The 20,847-nt window shown below is 42.9% G+C and overlaps 1 protein-coding gene across 1 annotated transcript in view; it reads right to left on the bottom strand.

Annotated features, from left to right (window-relative positions):
* Nucleotides 1–17,008, bottom strand: part of RNF11 (ring finger protein 11) — a 33,613-nt gene extending 16,605 nt beyond the window's left edge. The window contains exon 1 of the mRNA XM_074876080.1: nt 16,532–17,008. Within this exon, the coding sequence (XP_074732181.1) occupies nt 16,532–16,654 (123 nt within the window). The 5' untranslated portion in view covers nt 16,655–17,008. The remainder of the gene's footprint in view (nt 1–16,531) is intronic.
* Between the last annotated feature and the right edge of the window lie 3,839 nt (nt 17,009–20,847).

The raw sequence follows: 20,847 nt of genomic DNA on the forward strand, positions 1-20,847 counted from the left end.
AACTGCAGTCACGACAAAACACTGGAATGGAGTAACACTGAGCTTTGAGGTATTTGGTGCCAAAAAAATACATATAGCCACAGCAAAACAGCCATCAGGAAAACCCTGGGCGTTTTTTAAGTTTAATTTATGACATTTAGTCTAGAATATGCCTTGATACCTTGGGAGTCATTAGGGTGTAACTAATAGCTAGAATCATAAAATCATTTAGAATGGAAAAGACCTTTAAGATCATTGAGTCCAACCATTAACCTAGAACTGCCAAATTGGCCACTAAACAGTGTCCCCAAGTGCCACATCTACATGTCTTTTAAATACCTCCAGGGATGGTGACTCCACCACTTCCCTGGGCAGCTTGTTCCAATGCTTGACAACCCTTTCACTGAAGAAATTTTTCCTAATTTCCAATATCCTAATATCTAAACCTCCCCTGGTGCAACTTGAAGCAGTTTCCTCTTATCGCTTGTTCCTTGGGAGAAGAGACCAACACCCACCTCACTACAATCTCCTTTCAGGTAGTTGTAGAGAGCAGTTAAGTCTCCCCTGAGCCTCCTTTTCTCCAGACTAAACAACCCCAGTTCCCTCAGTTGCTCCTCATAAAACTTGTTCTCTAGACCCTTAATCTATCAGATTATTTAAAACAAAAGAAGAGAAAAATAAGCTTCTTGATGGGATTTTAACTCCATAAGCAGAAATATTACTATGGAAATACTTTAGTTATCTTTCTAGACTTTTTAGCTCACTGTACAGTCCCCGAAAGGACACCTCTCAAATGCATCTCTGAGAGGCAGTGGGTGCAGCAGAGTAGTAGCTTGGGAAGCAGATGGCATTTAGTGCTGCTCATCCAAGGACCTACAGGACTAAACTTTGTCTCCTTACACATCGCTGCAGTTAAGTGAAGTCAGGGAAGGTGCTTCTCTGGCGACACTAAAAGATTTGCTGAGCAATCTCTGAACCAAACAGGCAAGATAACAAGGTAAGTCTGAATTCTTGTCTTTATTTGGGATACCTCCTTTCCTATAGGCAGATCTCCACTGCAGTAAAGACACAAATAGAAATTACTGCAGCAAACAATTTTTTGTTCTTTCATTTGTTATTTTGAATCAGACAGTAAAAGCAGAAATAAACCATTTTGGGAGATGGGCAGCTCTAGATACTTCCTTGGGGGCAGAAAAGGGCTGAGCATGGATTTCTCCATGAACTTTGGGAAAAATGAGTCTGATGTTCATCAAATGAAATCTGCTGAAAGCCGTACAGCAAGTACCCTATGGAGCAATTTCAGACTGGAAGAGCAGGTTGAAGAAAATTTCTTTGCCCCACTGAATCTTTGTACAGAGATTAGCCTTGAAATAACTTACAGGCCTGGTCCTGATTTTTTTTGTATCACTTCATGTAACGCTGCGTTCCTGGTGAGGTTTTCAGCATGTTGTGGTATGGTTTACCCTAGTGAGAGGGGATAATGGCTAACAGTTGATGAAAAGGGGCTTGCCCCTTGGACTTCCAAGCTACATGTTCTGCAGATTTAAAGTAAATCTTGTCTATGACTTCCACTGTCAGTCACCACAACAAAATTCACTGCAAGATGCTGAGCAGTCAGTCAATAATCCCTCAATCACTTAAAATATGTTCTGCTTTAATCTTTCTTCTTTCTTTCTTTTATTTTGTTTTAGTTTCACTGACATGGATGAGACAGATTTCATTTTTCTGGAAAACCAAGTTGCTTGAATATCATATCCACTAACAAACAAAATAAAAATAGAAGCATTAGCCTAGAAAAACAAAGGCTGAAAGGGATATAGGACTGATCTCTAAATAAATCAGGAGCGTAAACGTCAGAAAAAAGCTAAAGATCTGTTCAGTACAAGAACAGGTGCAAGTTTACCATAAATAATCTAGAATTGCAAAAAAGCTTCTTGAGCCTTAGTTCTTGGTTGATCAAAAGAGGCTCCCAGTAGGAGTAGTAAGGGCAAAGCTTGACTAGCATCTTGCAAAAATCATACATTATCTGCAGAAAATAACTTCACTGAGCATATGCATAACTATCCATATATCCCCTTGTTCACAGACACCAGAGAACAGTCCAATTCACACACTTGTTAATACACAATCTCCAACACCGTACGAAACAGGGCTGTTATCCAAATTAATATAATCTATGATGCAGTGTAACAACTAGCAATAATGCTTGTCATATTTAACTCAAAGCTAATTTAAGTAAAATATGGAAGATAGTGCTCATTAAATCTGAGCCTCATTTTGTTGAAGCTGTTATAGATGTCTGCAGACACTGTCATGCCCACCTGGAAGTTTAAGACACTAACAAAGCAAAAGCTTTAAAAGTGAGAAAATAGATTTTTGGACAAAATCATTTTCCATTAGCAATTTTGGTTTGATCTCTGCTGGGTTTTTGATCCACTGGTAGAAAACACCTACGGCAGAAGCACAAAGGTTCTTGGCCAAACCCCATTTCCTGCAGCACAATCTACAGGTAGAAGCAGGAGTGAAGGCAAGGCTGGGGGGGGGGGGGGGGGGGGCGGGAAAGACCTCTATGAAGCTTATTCTTCTGACCATATGCTAGCTGGTGGAACTTTAGCACATTCTGAAATATCCAGCCTTACAAACCCACTTGTGTCTCTTGAGTAGCACCAGGCAGCTGCACCACTGGCAAGGATTTGGCCTGTGGCAAGCAAAACGTAAGGTCATCAGTGAACCAGTATACGTGGGATTACTGCACTCTATGTTGATATACAGACACTTTACTGCTGGAACACAGTAACCATACTGCATCTAGGATTTAAAAAAATATCTATCTTACTCCAGTTTGATGTGTTCCTTAAGTCTTTTTAAGGGAGAAAGGACAATAGCTATTGGTCTAATTTAAATAGTTATATTCTGTCCAGCTGAAATGTGTTACTGTATTCAAACTGAAACCTGGCCAGCATATTTTGTGAAATAAACCAAGGAAACATTAGTGGCAGCAAGCAGTCTCACTCAGAAAACAATTCCTACAGCTCTGCAGTGCCCCACAGCCCTGACAATGTGCTGTGCCATTTGCTTACCAGTGACCAAAAAGGAATGGTGTCCCTCACTGTCCCAGCAGTCCCATCTCCTGTGGCTTTTGGGCTTTTTTTATAGGTCTCCACGCCAAAAATTAAGCCTGACCCGACTTAGATCATGAAATCCAAAAAAACTCTAAAGATGGTATTTACTGCTCATGTTCAGCATTACTGGTTCTGAATCCAGAAAACTAAACAAAGGTACTGAGCAAGAGGGTTCAAGCTATGTAAGAGTATGGCATTATCACAGAAATGTGAGGAGTTGGTAACACAGCATAAGCTGACACATGAAGAAGCAGCAAAATTTGATTCTCAAGTTTATTTCTTGAAACAGGGTTTTGTCCCTCAATTTGCTTTAAGGAAGACTGTCTTCAATAGGAAATTAGTGGCCTCTCCTGAGGGACACCAAACTAGAATAAGGAGTCACAACATATAAAACGGGACAGCCAAACTGAGGTGGCCAGCTTCGCTTCTGCTCTTGCATACTTAGATAATTTCTTAATTCTAAACATTTTAGACAACAGGGAGGTTGTTTTATTAAAAGCCACATACACTGGCAGTCCTCACATACATTTGCACAAAGGTAATCAAACTCCTAACAGCAGTGACAAAGCTTGCCAAGTTATGTTCAGACTTTGGAAACCATCCATGGAGTCATAACTGGAAGGCTTGTGTGAGGAAAGAGGCAGAGCAGCACCCCACAATGCAGATGAATGATGTTACTGTAGTCAGTTGTGTCCCAAGGGATATCACAGTCTGCTGCACAACATGAACAGGCTGTGAAAGTCTTCACCCATTCCTGTACTTACCAAACATATTCATGAACTGTTAGGTAACATTAATGAAGCTTCTTGAAAAAAGAAAATAGTGAGGGAAAGCATCAAAGCATCTTCAGTGGTGGTTGTGGTAGGCAGATTTATATTCTTTTATTATGTTTTGTTGGTTTGGGTTTGTTTTGGTTTGTTGGTTTTTTTTGGTTTTTGTTTGTTTTTTTTTAAACCAGAAAGATCACATTAAAGAAAAACAGAATTAAGGTTTTGTCTACATCAGAGATTTGTCCTGAAGCAGCAAAATCCCTCCAACTGAAATCACTGCCCCACTGGAGTTAGAAATAAAGTTTTGACTGCATTTCATGTACAGACCATTCCCAAATGCACTCATTGCCCAAACCAGAATCAGGTATTCATTCTGTGCATGGTATGCAGTGAAGTCCGAGTATATCTTTAATTGCAACATGGAAAAGCCAAAACTCCTATAATACTTGATGTAACAGCACACATCTAATACCTGACAGCTCTAAGCCTTTCCAGAGATGTCAAAGTAAAATGCAATATATAGATGGCAAAGAGTGCAGATAAATCCAATCTCCACCAGGAAGTCAGTTTGGTTCACTGATCTGATAGGAGGAAAACAACAGTAAGAGAACACATTTCAGACACTTGAAGGGTATGAGCTGACTCACTGAGGGATCAGATAAGCACCAAAGCCACCAGGAAGAGACTGAGGAGCACATGGCTGCAAGTGAAAAGCAAGAGGGAAAAGCAAGGCAATCCCTTTTGGCAGCAGCAGATGGTTAGATCAGACCTCCTTGGGCCACAAACATGGACGCACACAATGTCAATCATGAGGCACACCACATTTTTGCCTGGTTGCAGCTTGTGGTCCACCAAACACAGAGATACTCCCCAAGCCTCTCCTTTGGCCTCGGCTGCATTCACTCCCGAGCAATGTCTGTCAAAGCCATTATTTTTAAGTGCTGGAGCAGAATCCTGCTTCAAATCAAGTTAAACAAACGCAGATGCTAGTTTCCCCACAGAGGTGTACACACCCAACACAGGAGCACCGACAGGTTCCACTGGCACCCGTCCCCAGTGCAATGAAGGCCCCGGGAGAGGAGTATGTGGTGTCGTTAGGCAGCAGCACTTTCTTTAGGGACACGGAAAGTACCCTTCTCTCCCCAGAAAGGCTGCAAAAGCTCAAAGTGCTGATGCACGGACTCAAATTTTAACTCCCCTGTATTTATAAAAATGCCTTACACTAAGAAAAGGGATGGACATGTTTTCCTCAGCCTGCAGTACTCTTCACTGTTTGACTCGTTACCCTGAGGTGGAAACATTTGTCCGATCCCTCAACACCAACAGCCTGTTCGGAAGCATCCGTTACATAGCTGTTACTACCATTTTCCCAGTTTTTGGCTTCCAATAAAAACACCACGGCGCCAGCAGCGCTGCTTGGAGGAATCTCCATCTGCATGATCCAACCAGAGCGAAGAACACACTGACCCCAGGATATCACGTTCAGAGTCCACTGCAGAAACTCCTGCCAGCACAGGCATGATCCAATTCACTCGTTAACCAAGCAGTAATCAGTCATTATTCAGACATAGCACATTAAGGAGACAGAGACATGAAGTTCTGTGTGTTGCAGCTGGGAGTTTGGAAGTCTGGCCTTCACCACACCAGAATCCAGACAGTAGCATGTGAGTAAGGTATATTTTAATCAACTGAAAAAAAAGAGGAAGGACAAAACACCCTCCTTTCCTACCTCTGCCTAAAACTATAGCTCTTTTCTCCTCAGTTTATCAGCTCTGAGTAGATGACAGCTACACAAAGACACTTCAGGAGAAGCTATATATAGGGTGAAGTGAACTTTTCCTCAGAAAGCTCTAGATCTAGGTCATCTTGCTTTTTCTGGGAGGTAGGAAAAAACAGGTTACTCATGGAACAAGAATACAGTTTATGAAGGAAAACAAAGATTACTTGGAGCATGAAATTTTGTGTGAGTAGTATTTTATCTTTCCTAAAGGATTTTTAAAAATAAAACTAATTAGTCATTAAACATTGTGTCTCTGAATACCTGACTCCCATCTACTGTATATCAAGAAACCCACTATATTTACAAAAGGAATGGGCATTCTTTGGTAAACTTTCAGTAGTTTAGCCACACAGTAAAATAAATACAACTTCAATTCTTAGACATTCCAGAGAGTTTGTCTAAATTCAGACATAATATAAAATCCCTCCTTGCATCTCATTTTCGGTTCTTACAGATGACTCGATGGAAGGATTATATACAATGCAGCAAAGCTCCAGGCAAGTTACTGTATGAATCCATTCCAATGGATTAAGTGCCACACCACCACTTCCAATCGAGGATAGGGTGGGAGAGCAACTGAGCATCTCACTCAGGTTTTGGCCAAAGGCTATCATCTAACTCAACCCAGCTGCTGGAGGGTACCTGGCCATCACAGCCACTGCAGCACCATACGTGGATGCCACTAGCTAAAGAGGTGTGCCTTTATCAGGGCAGGCAGAGGAGTTTTCTTGGTTCACAAACAGACCTTAGAGTAACACTACCTATACAGCCCTTCTTACTAGCTTCCTACTTGCAGATCCCTAAAAATTGTCAAGTAGAGATGTGAACCTGTATTCTCAGTTTAATGACTACAGATGGGATTTTACTAGCTCTTGTGAGCACTGTAAAACAGCCCACAGAGCCTCAAAAATCCAGGAACTAAGAGGTGAAAAAGCAGTAACCTAGAAAAGAATTAACAGTTAATTTAAATTAAGTGGTTTTGCTTGAATCTTAAAAGTGATAGTTTCCTTCCAAGGAGGACAGTATACTTTCAAGGATGCCACTCTCCATGAGACAATCTGCAACTGCCTCAAGGTCTCCAGATATATAGATGTAACATTACAGAACTCTGTGAAGCAGACACAAAAGTAATTACTTAAGTCATATTTCATAAGCTAAAATTAAGATACATGAATGCAACTGCAATACAAATCCTAATACCTAAACAGAAAACAACCAAGAGAAATCCCAAAACATCAGAAACTGGCAATGGCAATTAAGCAAGTATTATTATAAAGCATAAAGTCTACAGGTGTTAAAATATTAATTTCGGTGTCTTAACTAAATCTGAATTTAGAGCATTAGTTTGCTGATCTGAGCCTTTCATATAGTCTACACCGAATACAGCAGTTAACTGCTGTCTGTTAAGCAACACAGACCAAACCAGTTTAGCAGTTTGGTAGGTCTGTAGTCGAGCAACGTTTGCACCTGTTTGCTCAAAACCTGAGAGCAATCACTTCCTTTTCTGAACTTTAAATAAAAATAATTTATTCAGCCAAAATAAATACTGGTCTTAATCTATACTGCAAAATTATACTATGTCTGAATTACAGATTTTGACAACTGTGTTAATAACATGCTGTGATTAATGTTCAGTGCACAGAACAAACTCTGTATCTGGATTTAATTACAATGATGAATAAGTCAGACACAGGCATCGTCCCAGAGCAGTCATGCATTATACTGTCCCATAGATACTGAAATAATGGAATCTGATGCACTTTGATCTCTTAGATAAGTCTCTGAAACAGAAAGAGCAAGAGCATCCAGCCTCATCCAATTCTGCAGCGTTCGCACACTGAGTCACAGGAGATTTGTATCCCCCACTACCGAGATGCATCTTATGGGAATAAATAAAGTCAGATAAATATTGCTCCATTTCCTTCTGGCTAGAGCTTGTATACAAATCATCAGGAGAGCCACACAGAGTGATGGTGGTGAGAACTACAGGGAAACCTTACAGTCTCTACAGAACTACTGTACAAGTATATGTAGTCATGCTATAGATATATTTCTGGGTTATATTCTAGTCTGACTTTTTTTTCTTTTAAGCAGTTTTGCCATGACAAAGATTAGAAACTGGCAGTATGTGGTAAATTTAATGGTTTTGATCATGGCTGCAGGATAGCAGATTCCTTGCTTTTGTCAAAACCAGCACTGACGGAATGATTTTTTGCTTACCACTGGATATTCATGCGGCTTCATTAAATGTTATTAGTCATAAACCAGGCATTTCCTTGATGATTCTAGGACCTCTCTTAGCAGTCCAAATTGAAGTGGCACATGGACTAGCTACAATCTCAAGCTCTGGAAAAAACTCAGCATTGTCAGCCAGCTGAGGTTTGTCTTTGACTGAGGATGAGTTTGTCCCTGTGTAGACATTTGGCCTTGGAGTTCAGTGAACTATATACAAGGACAGCTTTTGAACTATGACTCCAGAAATACAAATTGGTCCGAGTGGGGAAAAAGCAGATGAGAGGACACAGAGGCCTCTCCAGTGTCCAAAAAATACCATCAAGGGAAACAGGTTTCAGTATTGCAGGGATAATAGTCTGCAAATTCATCACTGCATGCTGGGGCTAAGGGAGAAACTGAATTTCCTGAGTCACAGTTTCTCTCATTCCTCCCACAGTTTCAGTCCTCCCCCAAGCACCTCAGGTCTACATCATCACTAAACTAAACCAGTGCCTAAAAACAGAGGAAGGATGAGAATGCTCAAAATCAGCCCAGCCTTTGATACGATGGTATGCGTGCTCGCACGTGTGTGAAGTGGAGAGCATGCGCAAGCATTTTGGTGGATCAGCAGAAATGCCCGATGCAATAAACCAGCTGGTTATGATTTAGCTGACGCAACTGCGGTTGAAAGGACGGTTCTTTTATCTCCTCCTCCAGTTGCTGCACGCATCTGCTGTTTGTCCGTGTCACTCTGCGTGGATCGTGGCCCAGCAGCTTTTATGCCACTGGCATTCTGACTTTCTTCTTCACTGATGAGAAACAGAGCAGCTGGCAGATTCCTATGGAGGACTGGTAAATAAAACAACCCCTCTCTGTAACTGTTTGGTCTCTTGGAAATTGTTTCATTAGTTCACAGGAAAGTCACGGTTGATTTGCTTTAGTCCATTCCACAGATCATTATCTCTTCAAAACATAAAACTAGTTTATTTTCCATGGTTCCGAAACCAAAGTCCAGATGTACAGTCAGCAACAGCTGCTGATCACAAAAATGAACCAGTGGTACATACAGGGAACAAGAGTTTCCTAAACACACGGCAGTCCTAGATTTTGGGGGGGGGGGGGGGGGGGACGGGACGGGACGGTATTGCTCATTTGGGTTGGCTTGCCTGAAAGAATGCACAATCTCCCAGCATAATGAAGATTCATTATCCTGATTAGGCAAGATTTCTTATTAACATCTCCATGGCTTCTTCATTCCTACTAATTGAGCATCTGGGGCTGCCAAACAAATGCTGAACTATCAGATTCCAAAACAGATTTTAGGGAGACTTATCTACTGCCTTAATCAGATATTCTAACAAAGCTCCCTCTCTACAGCACGAGGTTTGTCAAAGTCCTGCAGAGGCTCATTTTATAATGGAGGAATATTATTTTATTAAAATCAAATTATCATGGAACACTTTACAAACATGAGTTAGATTACTAAGCATGCCTGCACTAAAGATAAACTTTATTACTCCTGTACTCCTCTTTTAACAGTGAGGAAACTAAAGCACAGGCCAGTTAAGTGATTCATTAAAAGTTACAAACTAAACAGAAGACTGAACTAAGGACAATGGCTTATGGTAGGGCTGCTAGAGTGATTTTTTGGGTGGATTTTGTTTTGTTTAGTTTAGGGGGTGGGGTTTTTTTGGTTGAAGTCCACAGTACAGTTTTACCCAGCAAGAAGCTACACATGACTCTAGCTTTGCTGGGACGGGTTGCTGCTGTGGCTGCCCCCCAAGAGGCTGGCAGAACGACAAGAAAGATAGCGTCTTCTACAAAAACACCTCCTACCTTCAGGAAGCTTGACACATCTTCACTTCCAAGACCTTCACAATGTCAGGGCAAAGTTTTCTTGTGGTCTAAACCAAGACTGAAGGTTTCTTTGCGTTTTATAGTCAAAGAATGGTGACTCTTCATACTTTTTCCCTGAAGAGGTTTTATTCTAACTCAGCCATGACATCCCTAAAAACCTGTTCATCTTTTGATTCCTTAGTCTCCTAGGGACTGTTTCATTAGCTCGTAGACAAGTCATGGCTGATTTGCTTTAGTCTATTCCACAGACCATTACCTCTTCAAAATATAAATATGTCTCTCTGTATGTGTCTGTGGGAAGGCAGTAACAAGGACAAGCACAAAGACTGGAAGACACAAGTCTATCAAAAGCAAGTGGTGTTATTTTTAGTTCCTTGACCGTACATTCTGCAACTAGTTTGACAACAATCATTACCAGGGTCTGCAAAAGTGTCAGTTAAACCGAGCTTCTTTCCTTTGTTGAAGTGATGAACAGGAACACAGGAAACAGGGACAGACCTTGTATAGCATCTTGATCCAACTTAAGACACTTCTTGCAGAAATCCATGTAAAACAGCAAGCAGTGCTCTGTCAAGTGTTATTATAAACATATCTTCTTTTCAAAATCCCTCTTGCAAATCTTCTGGCCAGAATGGTTAAGGAATAGATCTTTAACAATTCCCAACTCAACAACAGTGAGTCTAGAAACCAGCTCTAATTTTTGTTATAGAAAGATGATAACACAGAGAACTCAAACATCAGCATACACTTCCCATTTCCTCTAGTTGTGTCCAACACATTTATAACCAATTGGAGTTAAAAATCTATTTTAAACAGGCAAATAATTACAATATTCAGCCAATATTCATTAAAATATTCATTAAAAACAGTTTATGAATGGGCATTTTCAAGATTAAAGTTACCTAACTCTGTGATACCATTTGGTATCCTTTATTTTCAGGTTTCCCTTCCTTTACCTCTTCTTCCCCTACCCCCTCAGCTTTTTTCACTAGCAAAATGGAAGACAGCACCAATCAGCCAGCCTAGCAGGCTACGCTGAAACCAGTATGCATTAAGACAGGAAATACAGGTGCAGCTTTTTTCTGTTATCTAGAAAGTAAGTTAGACTTGGCACCCTCAGGAAACTTTCCGTCTAGCACTGACTACCAGTAATACAATTGTCTAGACAACTTGCTAAATTCTTTAGACATGGAAGGAGTAAGAAGTGTCATAGCATATTGTTCACTAACCAAATAATCTTGAATGCTATTACAATTAAGTTCATAATACATATATTTCATTACTGTCTGGATAAATTAACTGCACAAACCTATACAAATGTTTAAAAAAAAAGTTTATTATAGCTTCACTCATACAAATAATTTACCAGAACCATACTGTAAGTCATTACAGATTTTCTACTTACAGATTTTCTGAATGCAACTGTCTAAATTGTATCATAACTATTTATCAGGACTGACTTTATCACTTAGTGCTTGGTCTTTCACAGTTAAGAGATATTATTCCAGAATACTACTATAGCACTTGTTTATTTCTGAGAATGAGTTATATAAGGTAGCTTAAGCAATCATATTCTGGAAAAGAAGTAAACACAAGACATCACTGGCTTACTCTACCATTTCTTATCTGTGCAGCAAACTCAAGTTCAGGTCCCCCCTCACTTTCCTCACTGGAGCTGATCTCCACCTAGGTCACACCACTGTCAGAAGGCACCAGCCAGCAACACACCAACAAAGAGAGACTCTTGTTTGAAGCCCTTTGAAGTTTCCACCAGACTAAGGAATTGTGGACTGGAGCAGTATTTCAGTTCACATCCACAAATGCAACTGTTACTCATACATGTCATCACTGAGATGTGGAGGACAAGCAGAGAAAAGAGCAAGACCTGCACAGGCGATTTTTAAATACACTCCTTTCTCTTACATGAAAGTAAACTTACTAGTTGGTTTGCTTTTTTTCATGGATAGCTTTCCGTATGTAATGTTTTCCCATGGCATCTTTCCTCCTCTTATGCTGTTCCAACACATACCAACCGTTCTAGCTTTGCACAACCAGTCAATGTTAAATTATGTTATACTACCATAGTCTTCCTTCTTGTACAATACACACCATCACAGATGATAAATCATCACATTCATGGCCCAAGAGAATTTTGTCCAGATGTTTCTATACATGGGTACAACTCCTATATCAGAATTAATTTGGTTTGCATTTTTTAGTTATACCGATTACCATGCCTTTGAAAAGACAGCATCAAAACACCAATGTAATATATTACTTAAGTCATGATGAGAGCATAGTGAAAGCTTTGTTTCTCTGTTGAGCAAAACACATCCAACACATGCATCCACAGGGGCAAGCTCACACAGAAATGCAGTAGATTATTTTAAAAAAAATTTTCTGACTGTTCAAACTGGGGACGACTTCAGCATCTTGGATAAGCAATGCTCCAGGACTGCATCTACTGCACTGTGCTCAGGCCAAGGGAATCCCAGAGTGACTTACTAGAGACCTATAGCACCATCATCACGGCTGCTGTGCCACTTCCCTGAGCCAGGGATGGCTGGAACGAAGCCCAACATGACAGAGGGATGGCGACAAGGGTACAATGCATACAGGTGATGCTCAGCTAACAGAGGAGGCCCAAGAAGGCTATTGCAACAACCTCAGTTTAAGAGAAGTCATGAGACATCATGAATTGCACTTCCAAAAGCTGTTGAGGACAGCAGGTTTTGTAAGATTATAGGAGCTTGACATTGGGTTAAGCTCATGTTTGTGATCTCTCGTCTCATTTTGTGCCTACAGCCTAATCAAAGGAGTATCCAGGTCAAAAGGTTTTAAATTAACCCCTAAAAAAAAAAATCCACTAGACCCACTGAAACATTTTATCTGGACCTTTAAGACAACACAGGGTAGTACCAAGTACTGGATTGTGCTTTGGATCTCTTCAGGTAAAGGGGTAAAATATTTTATTAGTCTACCTGCCACATCAACATATCAAACGTGTTTTTATGAATTCAGCATCAATATTAAGATCTCGCACTTATTTCTCAGGCTTTTAGCTTATTAATTTAGCAAGTGGTATACATCTTTTTTTAGAAGACTACAGTGTATTTTGTCCACAGTAGTACTTTTTAGAAACTTAGGGAGAAGAGATGTAAAGTATTCTGTACTTTACTGTATAAAATTCCTAAGTTTAATAAACTGGCAAATTATTTCCTAGAACTATTAAGGGACTATTTAAGAACAGAAATAGGAGACAAGGATTAAGAAAGGGGGCACATCTGTTCTGCAAAATAAAGTCTCTAAGAAGATGTAGAAGAAACTGGAAAAAACAGAGAACTTGTATGGAAAAACAGCAGAAGGCATATTGCCAACAGATGGCGAAGAAGTCATACACAGAAAAGGAAAACAAACTTGAAAGCATAGTCACTTTTGAGGACTTGAGAAAAAACAAAACCAAAGCTAACTCTTTCCTAATCACAAATTCACTGGTTAAAAATGGAGTTGCATGTGCTTAGCACTTAGAAAAACAGTCGTAATTTCTGGGTTCTAAAATGGAGGCATCCAAAATTAGCATCTGTCTATGAGAATGTTAGTCCACTCTTGAAATCACTTCCTTTCCCCACCACCACACACACACGCTGGGTTTTTGGTGTGTTTTAATTATTTCCCATGTTAGCTGTTAAGCTTGATGCACTGGAAAATGTCTGATGCTTTAATGGACCACTGTCTCATTAACTCAGATACCTGTTTAAAAAGATGCTTCCTCTATGAAGTCTTTCTGCTGTAGCTTATCCACAGAAACTGAGAACAGAAGGAGGGCCTCTGAATCAAAGTTATATTCCCTGTTACTCCATGCGTCCATACTGCCAATCCAATTTTCAATCTCAATTTTGGAGGCAGGAATTTCACACAGCTGGTTCAATAGCTTTCACTGATGAAAGAAACTTGACATGCAATACCAAAATGATCATTGGGGCTGCATTTTGCGGTTAGAAATAAGTAGATAAATAAAAACTATGGCTTAACAAGATTCCCATATGGATGCCCATGGCACAATCCTGTCAGAACACAAAAAAGTATTTTAAATGTCAAAATAATACATAAGTTAGTTACAAGAGACATAGAAGTCATTTTCTACAACTGTGTACCTTCACCAAACAAGCTTCCTTCTAGCTTGCATACCTTACAAGATCTATTCAGGAAGTTGACACATCATTGCTGCAAAACCAAGAGAAGTGAACATAGTAGACCTTATTCTCTTCTTAAGTATGTCCATTTTACAGCTGAAATTTCAGTAGTTAGATTTCAAATTGTTCATCGCCCAGTTTCTTGTACACACTGCTAGTTGCCACAAACAAGTCTTCAAATTCATTTCATCCTCTTCTTTGTTTTCCTTCCTAATGTCCATATATCATACACACTCTAATTCTGGTTAAGACACTGTGAAAGAATTATCACAGACAAGGACAAAACCCCTAAATTCCCATTTGTAACACTGAATCCCAGCTGCCACTTGAAAGTTAAAATGAGACAGTGACCTATTGCTAGCACAACAGCAATAATGGTGTATAAGGAATTGTTCACAGTTAAGAGTCTGGCTTGTACATCTTATAAACCCCAAACAAGTTAAAATTATAAATCCCCTTGATCTCAAAGTGAATGAAATACTGCATAATATTGTAGGTAAGGCTTTTTAAAAAAAAAAAAAATCACAAACCATTGTGGTTCAAAAATCTATGGAAAGGGTAGCTTTGAATTTTGACTACATGAGACACAAAATGCTACCTTAAGGTGAAGCTTTAAGAATGACTAGGGTCAGCAGAGGGGCTTTCAGAACAAACTACAATGTTTGAGGCAGCCAAGCACCTATGAGCACATCACCCAATGCTACATAGCTCTATTCAAGTGAGGGAAGTTTTGTTATGAATAAACTTACTTGATAGTAGACACCTGTAGGTTCATTTATTTCACTGTCTAGTGTGTCCTCAGTCAACCATCCACACTTCATCAAGAAAAAATAAAAAACCCCAGCAACTGAGGAAGAGTACTCATCTACACAAGAAGGCCCACATAAGACATACTCAATTTGTGACTCTTGGAAGAGCTAACAGGTTGTTTCAAAGTGGAAAAAAAAAAAAAACAACCCACCTCCACAAGTCTTCCTAGAATCACAGATGTAAATGCAATAAATAGCACAAACAGTCAAACTTTATATGTTGATTTGACAAAAATATGATGCATTCCTAAACCACATGGACAATTCAGGCTTAATTTAGAACAACACAACCTTTAAAAAACTTAATGTGCCACCAAGCACTTTCTATTTACTGGACTTCAGCAGACATAGTTCAGAATTCAGAAAAAAATTCCCCACATCACAGAATTTATTCTAATATTAAGTTTTTGCACCCAAACAAAACAAAACAGGCACAGACTGCCAAGCAACACCAGTGCAGCTTCACTGCAGCAGCTGCTACGTATGGGACTTCAACACTCACAGGGGTTCCTATCAGGGCAGTAATTCTTGAACTTGTTAAAGCATTTGGAGATTACACATCTACCGGGTTAAATACTTCCTCCAATTTTGTTAATTACACATCAAGGTCTGCAACTACGGAATGACTCCCATTCTAGAAAACAGAGAGCTCTCAAGTCACCCTCCAGAATTTGTGCCTCAACTGTCATTTCTGTAGATCTCTCTGGAGCATAGCCTATTATCTCAGATCGGAAAATGATTTTTGAAACTTTAGTAAAATGTCCAGTTACACCAACAGAAGTTTTTTTTTTTTCCCCTTTTTTTTAGTGCTGTACACGTGTTTACTGTAGACGCCTTGTTTAGGGCGATACACATTTCTATATATGGGGATGGAGATGACAAGGAGCAGACAAGTGCAACCCCAAGTTCAGGTTCCCCGTCCCGCGGCCACCCCTCCGAGCAGCGGCCAGCAGCCGAGCAGAGCTTTCACACTAACGCCACCACCGCTCCACATCAACGTTACCCTCCGCGGGGAGGAAAGCGATAAAAGAAAATACCCGCCTTTTATTTTTTTTCCTTTTGATTCATCATCAGGATGTAAATATAAAAAACAAAAAAAGAAAAAAGGAACAATGGCAAACACTTCCCTGCTGGCGCCCCACACGACCGGGGGAAATAGGATCCACCGCGCTGGGAGAGTTACTTACTGGGGATCAGATGCTGCTAAAAATACGGGAACGAAGCCCGGGCGATAGCGAGGGCGCCCGGACAAAGCCCGGGCAGGGCGCGCGCCCGCGGTCCCCGTCCCGGAGCGTCACCCGAGCAGCGCAACGCCAGACGGTGATGTCACCGCAGGCGGCAACAAAGGACGCGGCACCGGCCGGCCGGCCACCGCCTGCCCTCCGCCGGGACCTCGCGGCCACCCCCCGCCCGGCAGCGGCACCGACCCACACACACCCCCCCCCCACCTCCGCCGCCGCCGCCAGCCGGGCCCGGCCCGCCCGACGCTCCCCGCCGGCGGAACCTCGCCTCCCGTCTGCCGACAGGCCCGAGCTGCGAGACTGGAAGAGACAAAGCGGCTTCCCACCCCCGCCCCGGTACGCGTGAGCGGAAAGGGAGAGGTTCGGGCGGCCGCCCAGCGCAGGAGCGGCGGCGGGGTGGGGGGGGAGTCAGCGGCGGCCCCCGGGCCGGCCCTCAGGGCGAGCGGCCTGGCGGCTGCCCCGCGCCGCGCCCCCCGCCTCACCCCGTTCCCCAGGGCCCCGCCGCCCGCCCCGCTGCAGCCTCAGCCTTCGGTCTCCGCCGCGGCGCTCCCCGCCCCCTCCCCTACCTGATATGGCGGCGGCGGCTCCTGATCCGGCTCAGCCCCGTCCCCGTAGCTGGCTCTGTCCGACTGGGACTCGTGGAGCAGCGAGATGTCATCCGAGGTGGGGGACTTGAGGCAGTTCCCCATCTTCCCCCGCCCGGGGAGCGGGGCTCCCCCCTCCGCCGCCTCCTCCTCCTCAGGGACGGACCGCCAGCCCCCGCCGGCGGCGGCTCCGCGCCCTCAGCCTCCCCGCCGCAGCGCGCAGCCCGCAGCCGCCCCGCCGGGGAGGCTCATGCCAGCCCCGGCCCTAAGCGGCTTAGCAGCAGCCCGGCCGCCTCCCGCTTCGCTCCGCGGCCGCCCCGACCCCCGAGCCGGGGGGGGCGGCAGGACCGGCCTCCCACCCCCCGCGGGGGGCGGCGTGGGGCAGCGGGCTCCGGTGGGGTCCGCCCGCCCCGCGGCAGCCCGGCGCTGTTCTGCTTCCTGGTCACCAGCTCCCTGCGCACTGGGCTTTGTCGCACAGGCCGCCCTGGCTCCTCCTCTCACTCCTCCCCGCCGGGCCAGGTTAGCAACCGCAAGGCCCCGCGCCGCCGCGCCCGGCCCCGCGGCGGGGGGAGCCCTGCCCGCCCCCGGCGGCCCGGCACGGGGAGGGGAGCGGGCCCGTCCGGCTGCCGCCGCCTGCGGGGCGGTGGGCTTCCCCCCGGCCCCCAAAATGGTGGGTGACGCTTTGCTCCACCCCCGGGAGCGATTTGTTTTTGTTTGTTTTCCGGGCATGGCGGTGCGGCTGGGGGGGGAAAGGCCGTCCCGGGCCGGCCGGCGGGGCAAAGCCGGCGGCACCGGGGCTCCGGGCCCTCCGTGGCGGCTGCAGGGCCCCCCCCGCCCCGCCTGGGAGTGTTTTGTGTGAGGCCAAGGATCCGTCCCTGGTGTGTGGTTCGCCCCTGGGTTGTTCTCAGGGGGGGAAAGGGGGTTCCGCTGGTGCTCGGCGCTGGCGTTACTCGAGGGGGCACAGTTTGCAGTTGTAGGGGCAGGGCACTGAACCCCGAATGTGGAGCAAAGAAAGCAACAGGCACGTCTTGTATCGCTTTTATGTTTCTGAAGGTAGCAATTCAGGCTTTTTACGTGATAAGGAGATACTAAGAGCATGTATTTAGCTCCTTTTTTTCCTTCATAAAAATTTATTCACACTTGGATATAAATATAGGTAAGTATAGATAAAGGCAAATTTCAAGAGAGTGCCCCTCTTTCACTGCGTTAGTGTGTTAGCACAGACCCACACAGAGGGGTATGACGCTTTTTCCTTTACGTGATGATCCTTTCAGTGTTCTTTCCAGGTTTGTCATCAGGGACCGTTCTTCAAAATCCCTCCTTGGCTTTCATATTCAGACTATGGAATATATTTAAAAATCCATTTTTTGTTACAGTGTTCTTTTAAAGTGGAGCAAATTTGGTGCAGGTGAGAACAGCTAGAAAATACAGTCTGTAATGCACTACAGCGTGGCCAGTGTTTACTGCAAACTTCTCTGCTGATCCATGTCAGTACTGGTTTGCACTAGAGCTTCCATCTTGGGTCAAAGTATCTACCAACCAGTTGTCCATAATGATGTATTTGGCTCTAAAACCTTTACTCAAGCATTTGAGAGGTCCTGTGATGGACCTCAGCCTGGGAACTGACTTTTTGCTGACTATTGTGTTAAGTTCTTCCTTGAAGATTTCATTTCATTACTGTTTAGGAGTGTTGGTTTGCTGCTTATCAGTGATAACCTAAACAGCCCCAGTGTAAAATCTGTAGCAATAGAACAGTTATTACTGGCATTTACGGGGTCCAAACACAGTTTTAGGCTTTTCTGAGAAATTGAGAATAAAAATGGTTCATGAATTGCGAGTATTGCTCGTGGGCTCATGGCTTTGCAATGGAGTACTGTAAATAATAATGACTCAACAGTCATTACTTGGTCATTTGGGTGTTTATCCTATGAGTATGTTGACTTGGTTTAATAGAAGAATTAGGCAAGCAATCATTGGAGAGGATCCAGCGAACCACTGCCTCACCCAGTCATGATTTCAAGGTTAAAGCAATGTCAGAGCTGTCTGCTGTGAGAACCTTGTGGTGAGGCTCCAGCTCTGTTACTGGTATTTTCAGTTGTGCAGTGGCAACATCAGGAACAAGTTACTGGCAACTAGAAAGACTTCTTTATTCAGCTGTCATTTCATGGTTTATTCTCTCTGTGGAGCTTCAGCCTGTGTCGTTGGTGTAGCTCAGCGTAGACCACAGGCATGTGCCGCACTGTGCCTTGCAGTCCTGATCCTGTACAGTGTGGAGGTCCTGTGGGAGCATGTGGTGCCTCCCCACTGGCTGGCATGCCAAGATTTCCTTTCTTCAGAAACCAGCGTGCAAATGTGGGTCTCTAGTCTCATCCTGATACACAACTGGGATATACTCTGGGGTCTTACAGTATAGATGTTGCATATATTGACCTTGAGGCAGATCTCCAAAAGGAATAACTAAGCCCAGTTAAAATTGTCCCATAATAGGTTCAGGATGCTCCAAATCTGGGCTCCATTTAAAAGATGGAGACTTGTCAAATGCCAGGAAAGGATCTGCTTTTCATGGTGGACTCATAGGGACCAAAGAGGAAGCAGCAGTTCACATTTGGCTTTGCAACATGGCAGGCTCCGCACTCCTGAGAGCTCTGAACAAGGAAGAGCTGTTACCAGTCATTGCTGAGTTCTTCAAAGTAGGAATGGTTTAAGCCACTTGTTTTTCTAAGCCATTCACTCCTGTTATGTCAGGTAGGTGGTTAATAATGGCTTTGCACCACCAGCTTAAAACTTGTATAGCGGTCCAGGAGACAGAGAATGGAAAAATTCTTGAGTTCACAAATGCACAGACGTTGTCTTTTAATATCCCTGCATATGCTGTGGTGTGACTGTGAGGCTACTCCTTTTGCTACCACATTTTTTCCAGCTTGGGGACAAGAAAGCAGCTGAAGAACTTGTCAAGGTAGAGGTTGGTTGTCCTTATTGCTCAGTAACCATTTGATGGGAGTATTTTGTCCAGAGAATGCAAGCAGTTTTCACCATTCCTTAGTATTAAGTTGCAGAAAATTGAACTTCACTGTACCTGCTTTTTGTAGATAATATTTTTAAGTACAGAGGCTGCTTAGAAGGATCTGCTTTTGTGGAAATAGACACAGAGGTGATCCTTGCCCATGCAGAACTGTAGAGGTGACTATGGACCAAATAAAGGATAGACCAAAACAAAGCAGGCCCCTGTTTATGAGCTGTTCATGCTGTTGGAGATCCTTGTTCCATACAGATTCAGAGGCTCACAGTAAGTTTTATATGGTTTCTTTTTTTTTCTGAGAAGATGTGATTTACAAGTACAGTTTTTCTGTTCCAGTGGAACCATAGGACAGTTTAACCAATTACTTCAGTTCTCTCTGTTTTTCGCTTCCCCCACTGAGTTTGGGGAACAAGTAATTATCAGACTGGATTTTCTAGAGCCTTAAAATGATCCTATAGATGAAAGAAAGAGCCATGTAGTGTTTTAGGGCTGCATAGATACTACTGGTAGAAAAGATTAATGCAAATACAAAAATTTATATCAGACTAATATCAGTACAGAACTGGCCACCTAAGTCAATGAAACTTTTTCTTCCCTGTAAACATTTAAACAATTGGCTATAATCTGTTGTCAGAATGGAAATGGGGTAGTCTGAAATTTGCCAGTGTATAGGATTAATGTTCTGGTAAGTCTCGATACAAAATGTCATACACAGGTCTGTTCTAACCACTTTTTGCCAGTTAGCATCTTCGAAGTGAAATGTAGTTTTAAAAACAAAGTGGTAATTCATCAAAAGTGTTTTTAAAGGGTGCAAGCAATGGATTGTTTTATTTTGGAGGGGTTTTATGTGAGAGGAGACAAGCTACATAATGCTGTATTCTTAAGGCTTATATGAGCTAGCCAGAGGTGATGAGCTATCTTACTGAAAAATCCCTTTCTTTTTGAGTTAAAACTCTAAAAACCACTGAGGACGTGAAAAATCTTTCTTGTTAATAGTTTCTCTGCAAAATTTACGTTATAAGTTGCCTGAAAGATCCTTTGGTGACTTCATTTTACATGATCCATGGTCATGTTATTGTTGGACAACATTTTGGGTATGTCTTACGTGTCATGCTCAACAAAAGTTTTTGAAAGACCTTTTCTGTCCTCAGCATGGAAAAGTTTTTTCACTTCCTTTTCTTCCATCATGCTTATTTTCCTAGCACTTATCATCTCCTATTATGTTTTATCTTTCTTCTGGATAAGATTGTTTTCTCAATTCATATACAGAAGCACAGTT

This window comes from Strix uralensis, chromosome 8 (genome assembly GCF_047716275.1).
Source record: "Strix uralensis isolate ZFMK-TIS-50842 chromosome 8, bStrUra1, whole genome shotgun sequence".
NCBI lineage: Eukaryota > Metazoa > Chordata > Aves > Strigiformes > Strigidae > Strix > Strix uralensis.